Here is a 13,736-nt window from a genome sequence, read left to right as displayed (position 1 = left end):
CCGATGCCCAAGAGCCGGGTGTCGAACAGCCGGATGCTGAACAGTTTAATGCCGAACTGCCGGATGCAGAATAGCATGATGCCGAACAACCGGATGCAGAATAGCATGATGCCGAACAACCGGATGTTGTTTGTCTACTGTAATATACTGCTTTATCGTGTTACCTTTTACCACACGGAACTAACCGATAATAATCGATAAAAGCCTATTTTATAAATAAACGGAAAAGACGTAGGTGGTTTATTTAAATGTTGTTTATTATTTTATATAAAAGTATGTAGCAAAGGTAGGCCACAAGGTGATCAAAGTGTAATCTATAAATATTTACATTTCGTAACATTTATCACAGTGTTCTCATTAATATCAATCATATTTTGAGAACATCAAAAGGAATAAAATATTAAAAACAATTTGTATAAATTATAACTAAATTAATAATCACTAACAATACAAATAATAATGCAAATAAAATGTCATGAGATTGCAGTTACAATCAATCAGATCAAATTTCTAAAATATGCACATAGCCTTGAAAGCTTATTTTTTATGATTGATCATCATACATGACGTACAATTTATATGAATAAATATCAATTTTCAACAAAAAAGACGAAACAAAAATTATTTTGTCAACAATCAATACACAGCAAAGTGTTTCTGCTGTTCGTTGAACAATATATTCTTATTATGAAGAAACTTAGACAATAAAATACTTGTTCAGTAAAAGTATCTGTATTTTTAGAATACATCATAAAGCTATTGCCAACCTTGTAATGATACAAGTATTGCAGTTGGTTTCACGTGTGTCTTAAATCTGCTACATTTTAAACATATTTCTACAAATCTATCAATTAAATTCAAAATATAAGTAATAAAAACATTTTTTTTTGTTTGATAACCCATAATAACAATCCGATGGTATAGTGGGATTTAAAGTAGAATTTGTGTAAGAGATTTTAATCCAGTGAGCTTGAGAAGTAAGCAAGTAAGAACGAAAGATAGAGATTACAATAAAGAAGAAGAGTCCTTTTTAAGGCCATGCATTGTTGTTATTTAGTAGGCCTACCATTTCTCTCTTTCTCGTTGTTTAGTTACCTTGTTATATTAACAATGGCCTGTTTCTTTATTTTGTTTATGTCCATTGATATTGATTATTGTCGGATCTAAACTGATTTAAGTAGAGGATGTATCTAACTGTTTCTGAAAAATATTATTTAAAATTTCAAACCAACTGACTTACTAATTTATAAAAACGTAGTATGCTAAAAACGCTGGGCGTTGACTGTATTGGTTGGTGTTTAAAACAACTATGATTTCATTTCCTGGTGAGGTCCATTGCACATTAACTGAAAAACCACAATAACGTCTGGATAAAACACCACCTGATACCTGCAAAAAAACGCACAACTTGTTATGGCATCTCTTTTAGTAGGAATTAATAAAACATTATTTAACACACCACGTGTGATAGTTAATGCAAACAAATTAAACCGTGCCGTTCGCAACTGCAGTGGCAGCGCGCTTAGCTTAGGTTCAACATTCGGCTAAACATTTGTAAAATGATAAATATTTTGGCACACATAGCGTGCCATAATTAAGTTGGAGACTGAATCAAAGCTTGATAGTGATTCGCTGGTGGCGCTCGTAAAGGAATACGAACAACATGCAATAGACGATATTCTAGCTTGTACCATTGTCATACCTGAAATCCTTATAAACTACATTACAACTAATATGTTTTTAAATATCATACTCTAACGGGAGATTATACACAATACAGAATGATATTACATTCACCTACCATTATGTGATCGTCACAATCTTGAGTAAATGGAAGAGATATAAAACTGAAAGTTAACCGAATACGCCTTCCAGGGGGCGCTGTTATCTGTGTTGTACATCGACTTGGGCCAAAACCGTGGGGATATCCAGGAGAAGAAAAGACTGCGTAATTCTCCGTGAGTACGCTGTTACATGAAATATCTATATACAAAATCAAAAACATATTTAATATAAATAAACTCAAAGTACATTGAGTATACAGAAAGACAACTTGAAGGAAAACTTTGTTAACAACAGATATGGAGAAACTTAAACTTCGGGGAAATAAGCCGTCTAACTACACTACTACATATGTGTACCTCCTAAGCACATGTATGTTATATAATGTGGTTCTACCTGGAGTTTCGCATGCATTCAAACAGCTCCGTGTCGTTGATGGTCTTGTAAAAGATGAACATTCGTTTTGTCGTAAAATAATCAAACTATTAGAATCAGGTCGACAAGTAACACTTCTTGATTGCTCTCCTTCTCCACAAGTTACTGAACACTGTAGAAACAAACGACTTGAATGATGAACACAAACTCCAGAAGAGCATGGAATTATGAAAATGAAGTGAGTGACTTGTATTGATGCCAGATACAGATTAATATTGTTTGAAATAGTATCAATCATTACATATAAAAAAGGTCTTACCTGTGAATATGATCCTGTTACCCAAACATTGGTAGAACAGTCATCTAATTGACATTCACGGAATTCATCTGGTTTTGTAATTTGACATCTGCTATCTGAAACAATAAAATTCTGATAGACACAACCAACATACCGCTGTTGTCGACCTAGTCCACAGGTCGTCGAACATTGACTCCAACTACCAGCGAACCAATAGGCAAATTGACACTGTTCTATGAAGCAATTCCTACTTTCGGTTGGCTTAGCACCAGGGCAGTCTCTGTCAGATGTAGGAACATTATTTTGTAAACAGTTTACTTCACGTGTTTGAATTCCAATGCCACAATCAGTCGAACAGTCTCCCCAGCTCCCAGTAGACCACGACGGTGTTTGACAATTGGCATCTACGCAAGTCCGTGTTGCTGCAGGTCTTGTGCCAGGACAATCACTATTTGCAACTTCTATTTGCTGACCATTTGTTTGTATTGCACAGGAAACTATGCGCCTTTGAATTCCTTCTCCGCAAACAGCAGAGCATTCTCCCCAGTTCTCTGTGTTCCACGATGGCGTTGGACAGCCTGGAAGAGTACATTCACGTGTCGTGCGTGGTTTTAGTTGAACACAGTCACTCTGTGGAACAACCCGTTGTCCACTAGGAGTCTGTACTGAACAGAAAACGTTTCGGGTTTGAACACTTTCGCCACACGCTCCAAAACATTGTCCCCAGTTTTCAGTTTTCCATGAAGGTGTTTGGCAACTAGGAGACCCTAGACAAGCTCGTGATGTATCTGGTTTCAATGAGCTATCACAGTCGCTATCTGCCAATATGCGTTGACCACTTTGAGTTTGTATGGCACAGAACACTTGCCGTGTCTGAACTCCACCATCTCCACATGTAACAGAACATGTATTCCAATTACCAGTTATCCAACTCTGGCAGAGTTCACCAGCGCATGATCTTGATGATAGTGGCTTGCTTGCTGGATCACATGCACTATCAGCAACCGGTTGTTCAGATCCAAATTGGCTCACAGACAAACACCGAACGTTTCGGTTTTGAACACCAGTACCACAATCTGTACTACAGCCTGACCAACTTCCAGTGCTCCATCTTTTTAATAACAAAATTAAAGTTTATTAAGCCTAGTCTACATTTACAAACTTTTGTTTGCAAACTCCGACTTTTGGAGGTGGTTGATATTTACTGGAGGCTTTCCATCTGAGGCGCATGGCTTAATGTAGTCATGTGGACCTGAAGTGGACAGCCTCAAGTATCACATCCTTCTCCAAAAAGTGGCAAACTCGGAGTTTGTAAAAAAAAAAAAAGATTCAAAATCTTTAAAAAAGGTTCCTGATTATTCGTTGCTGTTGTTTATATTTATTTATTAAGTAGGTAATCAAGAAAAATGTTCCTACCTAAGGACCTACCTTGTGGGACAGCGTTGTAAGTTACAAGATCTGCTTGGTGGTTGAATGGGTTTTATTAGGATGTCACAATTACTATCCCGGACTTGTTGTCGAATCTCTTCATTCCTGCATATTATGTTAGGAGTCTCCAGTCCTGTTTAAATATAAAACCAATACTGTAGCTGCTTTGTAAAACAAACAGCAATAAAGTATTGATGTTATTTGTGTGGATTGTAACTTACCGCCGCCACAGGATCGGCTACAATCAGAAAACACTGTCACCCAAATAAACGTAATCTGAAAGCCGCCTCCGCCACCACCACCACCACTGCCTCCTCCGCCAATTGGCCCATCTGCTGGAACGCACTGTCCCTGGATGCACCACTACAACATGATTACATTTATTTAAAACATCGTTTTATAACATAAAATATAAAACATACTAAGCACATACATTTTTAGGCATATTTTATGTATATTTACCCTACTGTCTCCGCATGGTGACCCGTCGAGCATAGGGCTGTTACGAGTGGTACACCCTGATCCCTCTGATCGTACACAAAACATTGTTGCACAATTTTCCTAGAAGAGTACAATAACTTAATGAATAATGGTAAGTTAAAAGAATGTATGTTCGATTAATGTAATAGTGAGATGACTAATGTTAAATTGTTTGTTTTCATATTATGAACACCAAAACATTTTTGGAAATGCAAAAATGAATAGAAACAAAGACAGGAGAGTCTTTCAAATAAAGTTGATGATGGTTTTAATGTTTTTGATTTCTCATCATGTTATATTACCGAGAATACTTACAGTCTGCCCTCTACAGACACCTTGACTGCCAGGAAAGTTAAAGTCACATTGTCTGTCAGGAGAATACACCTGGCCTGGTAAACGCTGACCACCAGCAGATAACGAAACATCCACTGTGTTCCTCGGAACGTTGTCCAGACAGGTTGCTCTACCAGAGCTGTGAATTTAATAGGTTTTAAAATAATGTTTAGATATTTTTATATTAAGTTCAAGATACAATGAAAAAACACCATAAATTTAACGAATTAGAGTAGTAGAGTACATTTTACTCTCACTAAGTAGAGAAAGACAACTTGTTAAACATACTTAAGGAAGTTTTGTAAACCAGCGGCACTACATGTTGACCAGCTGAAAGATCCTGAGCCACTTGGCGTTGAGGGAGACATGATATTTACACCCGTTTCACATGTATTGCCAGTTCCATCATGTGATAACCCCAGGCTGAAATTAAACAGTATCAACTTAGTACTATTGTTACCACTTATTTTGATCTGCATTACGGCATATATTAGCGATTTAATAGTAAAACGAAATCAAATTTGTGGTAATTCAGAAAATGGAATAATCTACATTACGGTATAATAGTAACACAGAAAATGGAATAAAAGTTGGTGTTTTGCATGGTTTTAAAATTAGGCTAGATGACTCAGGATGATTTTATTACTGTAAGTGCCAGAAACTGAAAGAGATCGACAATCTGGTCATTGGAAGGAAAAAGGGAGAGGAAGAAGAAGAACAGATTGGGCGAACACCATCAGAATCTGAGAAAAGTGCGAGAAAACTACTATAATTGTCTTTAGGTCAACGGTTGACAAGCAATAATGTATGTTAACATTTAAGAAAAAAATACGTTGGGTGGTATGGCACTGAAATAACAATGAGTATCTTACTTATGGGCTACTTCATGTGCCAGTGTAAACGGCAGACCTAATCCCGTGTCTTCACTGATTGAACATCGCCGAAACTCGCTGCACGTGGAACTAATACTGGCGTAACCAATGGTTCGTGATGAGCTTCCAAAAATATCAAATCTGGAAATGTAATGGATAGTGTAAATACAGTAAACTTATATATCTGTGTTATTAATTTAAACCGAACTATAATAATGGTTGATATCCAAGGTGCTTGACTTACCTTGTTAGAACTGCAGCACTATCAACGTCATAACGTGATCGTTGCCAATTGCAAAAACTATCCAAGCTGAATGCTGCATCAGGTGAAAGCGATGGAGCGTCCTATCAAGTTAAACAATTAAATTATAGATAATGGTTTTAAAGTAAAGTAGTATGTCTTTCATGTGGGCTGTGTTGTACGCGCTCGGTAGTTTGAGGTGATGCGTTATTGCTATTCACCGGTTCCCAGTAGAGAAGTTTGAAAAAAGCAATCACCATATCAACTACCACATGTACATTAATAGTCATCAACGTTATTAGTAATGTTATTAAGGAAGAACTTACCTGTGCAGACGGATTAGTAATGATGACTAAATGAGTCACGTGTATTTTCATGCTGACACCCAAACTTTTATGAAGAAACAAGCTTGACAACTACAATAAAATTATTATCAAACATTTGTTTTATTTCAAGTCAATCATCATGATCAACATGGCTAGATTATGCTGGGATTTTTTCCAACATTTTGCATGTTTGTTCCCAGTCGGTTTAGCCGACTGGGTTCTTTTTTTAAGTCGTTTCGTTCTTTTTTCTTTCTATCAACACTTAAAAATACTACTTGTCGCAAACATGACGCCACCTGGTCTAGTTTCGTTTGGTCCTTCTCTAAGTTAAATAACAATCTTTTGTTTGTCTTTTTTTAACTTGTATTGTTTGTGCTTAAATACAGTATTGTAGAAATAAATGTGTGTATGTATGTATACATTTAAATTCAATATTATTTTAATTGTGTTCTAGAAAGGTCTAGTTATAGAAACGGTACTGAAGGAAGAAATACACGATTATTAAACAAAATGTCTAGAAAGCTACAGGCAGTGTTTTTTTTCAAAGTCACTCGATGGTGCAACCTAAACACGACTTACCACGTTAAGTATAACTGTAGCATATTCCTCAGTCACTGATCCATGGTATTTGTACATTTCATAATCTACAAATATAAGCAGTTCGAGATGTTTTTCTCCGCTGGTCTGTTCTTGGTACTCGAATGGATCATCTACATTTAAGACATAACATAATAAATACTATGCAATATCAAATAAGTATCATGGCCATTTTGTCAAAGTAGTGATAAGTGTGTTCATTCCTTAAATGTGACAATCCTGTTAATCATACACAAGGTGCTATACACAAAGTCTTTATTAAAAGTGAATCTTCACATCCTTCTGGTTTCCCCTAATTTGTATTTCTAAATTGATGTACATACAAACAGAAAAAACATATTACCTGTCACTGAGTCACTTGATGGTGTTGTTGATGGTGTAGTGGGTGAAGAAGTTGACGATGTAACATCTTCTGCAGTTTCAGATTCTCCAACAGAACAATGGCTAACAACGTCAAATTTGATAACAATGTGCGAACCTACGTCTTCGTCATCACTGCTCCGTCGTAGACGAAGCTTATCGGCGTGTTCCGGACGTAAAGGACGGATCAACAAATCATGAAGTCCGGTGTTGATATATCCATTCTGTATATTATTTTAAGTAGAAATAAATATATTTTATATAGCAAGTTATGATCATGTCCTAGTTCCAAGTGAAAGATGTTTCTCTCGAAGAATTTATTTACAAAAATATTTTCAAAGAAACTCTTCTCAGGTCTAGTGAGCCAATATTTACGGATAGTAAAATAATTTTTATTATTACAATGTAGTATGTACTAAGGAATAACTATTAAAGCTGCCATTAAAAATTAAAAATAAGAGAGATAAAAAAAATTGGAAAAAATGAGACCTATTTACTCTGTACAGTACTTACAACTCCATTGCACGTTGAAATAGCAGCAATCGAATCATCATGACTGACAGAGTTCCCAATGTAGTGGCAATCAGCAAACTTGGGCGTGTGAATGGTGCTTCCGTTGACGCCAATCTTCTCAATCACAAAACTTGCCGGGAAAAGGTCTGTTGATTAATAACAAACGATTTAAAATCATTCCTAGATTGTGTATGTACAATAAAACAACATAGGAATGCATGTGGAGTTTACAGTATATTAAATATGAATGTGTAAATTTTGTTACTAGATAGAAAATGAAAATATATTATTTATAGGCCTATTCAAACATCAGGCATAGAACATTAATTTATTGTTCGGCCGGTGAACTGAAATTGAATTATTAATTTGAAACGATAAGATGAGGAAATAAGTCAAGTTAAGTAAATACGGTATTTTCTACCTCCTGACATATAATTATTTCAATAAAAAAACTATTATTTTATTTAAAGTTACTATAGTTTTGAAAACAATATTTATTTTACTACTTTATCTACTTATAAATCCATATTTTTCTACTTCGAAAAGTGTTCTGAACTCCTCAAGTACATCTCTATAATCTCATTACAAACACTCTTACTTTATTGTAATGTCATCATGTTAGCAATATTTTATATTAAAGTGTACAATGTAGACCAAAGTCCTATTCTTATTTAAAAAAACCTTCCTTAAACATGTAGATTCAATCCAATCAATATCTCAGTATAAACATTGGTTTAACTTCATTTTGTTAACCACAAGCTTAAAGCTGACCTGGACATTTGAATATACTTAAATATTAAAATAGCTAAACTTCCATGTTGGATTAATGGTCTATTCAAGAAATCAAAAGTCAAACGAGAGTCAAGGCGGATTGTATCAACGTTAATACATACAATACAGTCAAAGTCATTGTTGGTAGTACTAATAGTAAGACGCAATTACAAATTAATTTTAGATTTGTTTGATTTGTGAATAACTTCATGAAGGTCTAATATTATTATTATTAATACACAGGTCCATTATTTACTGAAAATTTATGAATGGATATGTCGTATAGGTGTATAATCTGTGATTATTGAGAATTACAATCAACTTTTTCCAGCATTTCTCCAGTAATCTTCTCGACTAGAATGTCATCCTAACTCACTTAGGCCCCTATTTGTGTCCATGATTTAACCAATTAAACTGAAAATTTTACTTTAAAAGTTTAATTTGCAATAACTGATACTGATCTAAAGTCTGAATAGAAACAGTTTTTGCTGATTTCTTGTTATTATACATATATTTGAATGAATACTATGAATGTGTAGCAGAATAATCTCGCTCTGTAGCAATAAAGTAGTTTTATGAGCATTTGATCCCTGCTAAAGAGATCTTACGTACTGTATGGCTCCGAACCTCTCGCCATCATAGAGGATTGTCAACAACAGTCTCCTATAAGGTCGATGATGTTTTTCAAACAGAAAATCAAGATTCCCTAATGATTTGGGAAGTGGAAATAACTCAATCTGGAGTACGGATATGAATATTCTTATTCATCAAGGTAGTATTAAGTAGTAAGATATCAATCTAATACACTGGACTGTTTAATAAACAAGTAAGTCCAGTGGATTAGATTGATATCTTTCTAAAATCAATATGGAGTATTTTCGATGTATTGTATATCCAATAGAGAACAACAACATTACATCAGAATTGGGAATAACTTTGCCCCGTGTCGTATTTAAATAATCATGTCTTACCTATATTAAGCTGCACTTTCAGATGAAATTTCTCTTCAAAGGCGTTAAATTTTATTTCTTTTTCGTCAACGTTTACAGAGCGTTTGTTCCTATGGTTATCTTGTATATACATCGTAGTAGCAATGTCAAAGTCAGCAACTAAAACAAAAGTAGAATCATCCTTAAAGCTATGTCCACACAATCAAACTAGTTTGACAAAAAACAGTGTGATGTGCCCAAATATGGTAGTGATATACTTAAATATGGTAGTAATATGACATCATCATGTCCATATATGGGCATTTTGTTTGTCACAGAAAGTTTGATAGTATAGACAGATAAGATATTGTCCCCAAAACATGACGAATAAGATTTGCAAAATGAAACTTTGAATACTGGACCATTTCGTAATTTTTTATCATTTTTTAATCCTTTCATTTTTACCAAAACGAAGGAACAAAACTAATTATTTCGTTTATAAAAAAAAGAAAAAATTATGTTATACTTTAAATTGGCTTATTCAACATTTTCTTTTTTAATTATTATTTTACATGAGATTTTATTTCATAAATATTGTAAGCCAAATAACTAGTACCAAGTAAGATTGGGCTTGTAAGAAAAAAGATACTGTTGATATAAAGTTTTCGGTACACAGAATTAGGCCTAGTTCTTAAAATAACTGTGGAGTTTGTCGACGTTTCGATCAATATGCTTTGAACGTCCTCACTGTTTATATCAACATTTGATTTCGCCATGCAAACTTTCAAACAATAAAAAAGATACTGTAATCCAATAAAGTTAACAACTCCTTACTAACCTGAATCAATATTTTCAGATGCAAGATAACTCATCACGTCTCTCTTTGACAGTTTCATAACCTGAAAAGTTATTTACTTTATTAACAATGCAATTGTTTAAATTTGAAATACATAATGATTACTCTTTCGAGCTTGTTCAAAATTCAAATAAAATATAAGTAAAGATGGTTAGTGAATAAATGAATTAATGAAGCAAAGAATTTACTTCTAGTGGTATGCTTTTTAGAGTTTTTCCTGATGTTACAAAATAAATGTTATCAAGTAGTATAAGTTAAAAAATGATACTATAAATAGTATTATGCGATTCAATTTCAAACAAGATGTTATGCCATCACGGATTTCTACAGTCTGAATTTCAGCTATGAATGGCCCAACAGAAAATGGTAGTTTGGTCCATATCATAAATATCTTAAAGTTACTAACATACACTTGTTGCAAATTAATTACCTGAAATGTTTACTTAAAAAGTGCATATACATACCGAAGGTTTCCCAGATACAAAACTTAATGATAACACAAAGATACCAAGAAGTCCAAAGTAATTAGACCTAGCCATTGCTGCTCTGTATGTGCGCACTTGCAACTTAAAGATGCTGATGCCGGTGGAATGATTTGCACTGGGCCTGATGAAGTCTTTTATACTTATATCATAGCCTGGATGTATATCATATTTATACTAATTTTTTTTTTTATCTATTGTATTATTTGGTCCTTAAAGTTTTATCCTGATTAGGGACATATTGATTCCAGTTTTCTATTCTTTAGAGCGAAACAATGAATAATCCCAACCACTTCACTTTAAATTAATAAAAGATCGAACAACTTAAAGTTGTAATTTAGACACAATCCGTTGACCTAAAATTTGAACTGACAACATAAAAACATCTTTCAGAACGAATTACAGACACTCTTTCAGTTAAAAATACAATATCACCACTTCAAAAACAAAGCATGAGATCATAATATTATATATAATAACGCTTCCGTTCTTTGAGTTGGTTGTGCAGTGGTACACGAACGTTTCAACAAGTTCATTCAATTGGTCATTGACTCTTGCAATTCAATCAGACCCTCTGGATGACAAATGAAAGCAAAATGTTATAAGTATATAGTGTAATTTCTTGTCGGTTTTTTTTAAACCATCAAGGCACAAATATAGTTTTGAGACCCATACGAAAATGGAGACGTTACGTAGGTAAAGTTATCTCTGTTTGTATGTTGTAAGATCTTCCCAATTGCCTAGATATTTTTCGAAACAGACAAAATACAATAGGTCATAGGTTATGTCACAGCATGAATTAAGTATACTGAATCTTTAACTTCCTCTAGTAATTTCGAAACCGCCGGAACTAACACAACGACAGATTATCAACAAAGATACATTGTAGATGGAACGTGTCTGAAGACAATCTCATGTCACAGGATCTGAACCCGAAGGAGTTCAGAATCTGAACCCGGAGGAGTTCAGGATTTGAACCCGGCAGAGTTCAGGTGACCACACGTTGTCAGTGTATTGTATAAGGATATGACCACAAGTATATGAACGTTTTGTATAGCTAAATCAACTTTTTTAAGAGTTAAGCTGATAAAACTTGAGCGCCGACTAAAACACAGATCCTGTATTATACGCTGCGTTATAATGCCTATTATCAGTTCTTAATTGACTTCTCACCACAAGATGATACATATGATAATTATAAAACAACGAGTAGGACTTTCTCTATTATTTATTACAGAACTTAAAAACAATGAAAATTAGCCATATGGACCAAAGGCGATATTTTGATTCCGTACGGTTTTACCACCTGCACACTAAATCTGAATAAATTTCTCAAAAGGATGTCACCTGTTCTGAAAGTAGTTCTATTTTAGATAACTAAGCGCAACCATATTGGCATATTGGCAGCCCGTATTCTGAACAAATTCTGTACAAAGGAAAAACAGGTCATGTCATTACGAGTTGTATAATACAACATACTGCAACCATGGGGGAATTGGTACAGTTTTTGATTTTGATGATAACAATATAATGTGGTCTAAGTGTAAACCATTAAGTGAAATGAATTACTAAACTAATGCGATGTTAACCTTTATGTTGTTAAAGGTGGATTACATACTTACCCATTGGAAGTCGGTAGAGATTTAGGTATCTTGGAACCCAGAATATATAATAATTGACTTATGGGTATTATTGAATATTAATCTTCCGTTTTTATTGACAGTTGGTTGTGTTCAGCGGTTTATGTACTGTACAGATAACGTTATTTGTTATTGACTCATGTTAGGTATCATGGAACCATGTCTATTTAGAATCTTTAAGTGTGTTCCACATGACACGAAATTTGGTATTTTTCTTTAATGTGATTCAGGCGCTACTTGGTAATGTACGAAAGGGAAGTTTGTTGATGACCTCAGCTTATTGAATTGAAATATTTCTACTGGGTGACCTCTTCAGTCAAAGACTGGTCTTCCAGAGGGCCCAGATATGATCAGTGGCTGTGATGTACACCGGGGTAACCCCCTACTCGTCTCGGAAGATATACTAGGTTCTTTAAAGTGCACATGAGCTAGACGGTTTAAAGTCCTTATCCAAAAATACTTGTTCTACGTAATTACGGTCCCACTGGCTTAACCGCTCGGCCACTCACTCGCCTTAGGTGAATGTATTAACATTTTAAATATAAAAAAGAATAAATAATAAGGTAAAACGAAGCAACAAATCTTTATGGAATTTTGAACTTTTCAAGACCATAGTATTCCCATTCCAGCTGCATGAGGCCGTATGACCACAAACACGTTCTTTTTATTCGATATAATAAACAGGTAACACTACAATCTTATTGATGTGCCGATGTTGATTGTAAAACTTTAATTGTGTTCTTTAGATATCTGAAAAGTCGCAAATACTTTTCTTATGAGTGTTTCCGATAAGACGTCTTAGGCATATATCAAGTATTTCAATTAACTTACGCCGAGTAGGCAGGTCCGTATTGTACGTTAACAAAGTTGGAAATAAATAAAATACTAATTGTACCGTATGGAATAACAATGTACCTTAATAACATAATACAAAATGATTGAATCCAAGTCAGATTTGTCCATTGTTCACCTACACAAATGAAATAAAAATGAGCGGTTCTTCGACGGTTTCCCTATTTTCCATATTATTTAATAATAAAATAATTGTTACGCGTTACGCTCGCTTACCGTGGGCTACATGTCTATTCTGTACGTATGGTTTTTCGTCACTTTAGTGATGCTTCGTGTACACTTGAGTTACGGGAAAGGTACCATGCGATAGCGTTGAATTACATTATGGCCCACGTGTCATCAGTCATCAGTACAACAACATTAACCCACATTAGAAGCACAATGTCAATTAATATAATAAAAATAGTTAATTAATTGATTTGCTTGGGCTTCCGTGATACTATGTAATAAATCAAGACGAAAACGACATTTTTTATGGAAGACGTTTATTGTTGTTACAGGCTGAACAAACAGAGGATACCTTCTTAATTATAATCGTTGTGAATGTGGAATAAATTTCTATTTTATACTACAATAAAGCTCTGAAAAATTCCGGAAAAGA

At 34.3% G+C, this 13,736-nt stretch overlaps 1 protein-coding gene across 1 annotated transcript; it reads right to left on the bottom strand.

Annotated features, from left to right (window-relative positions):
• Nucleotides 1-768: 768 nt before the first annotated feature.
• Nucleotides 769-10,700, bottom strand: LOC144848353 (A disintegrin and metalloproteinase with thrombospondin motifs 6-like). The gene is made up of 18 exons (XM_078705071.1): nucleotides 10,626-10,700; nucleotides 10,144-10,204; nucleotides 9,348-9,485; nucleotides 7,606-7,751; nucleotides 7,076-7,316; nucleotides 6,715-6,845; nucleotides 6,136-6,225; nucleotides 5,813-5,913; nucleotides 5,569-5,709; nucleotides 4,985-5,119; nucleotides 4,679-4,835; nucleotides 4,346-4,444; nucleotides 4,105-4,246; nucleotides 3,884-4,016; nucleotides 2,477-3,566; nucleotides 2,179-2,329; nucleotides 1,802-1,983; nucleotides 769-1,389 (listed from the first exon to the last, which is right to left on the bottom strand). The coding sequence occupies exons 1-18, from the start codon at nucleotides 10,698-10,700 to the stop codon at nucleotides 1,240-1,242; spliced, it is 3,363 nt and encodes a 1,120-aa protein (XP_078561197.1). The 3' UTR covers nucleotides 769-1,239.
• Between the last annotated feature and the right edge of the window lie 3,036 nt (nucleotides 10,701-13,736).

This window comes from Antedon bifida, chromosome 7 (assembly GCF_963402885.1).
Source record: "Antedon bifida chromosome 7, ecAntBifi1.1, whole genome shotgun sequence".
In the NCBI taxonomy this organism is placed as follows: domain Eukaryota; kingdom Metazoa; phylum Echinodermata; class Crinoidea; order Comatulida; family Antedonidae; genus Antedon; species Antedon bifida.
The sequence above is the reverse complement of the archived record's forward strand: the minus strand, read 5'-3'. Positions and strand labels throughout refer to the sequence as shown.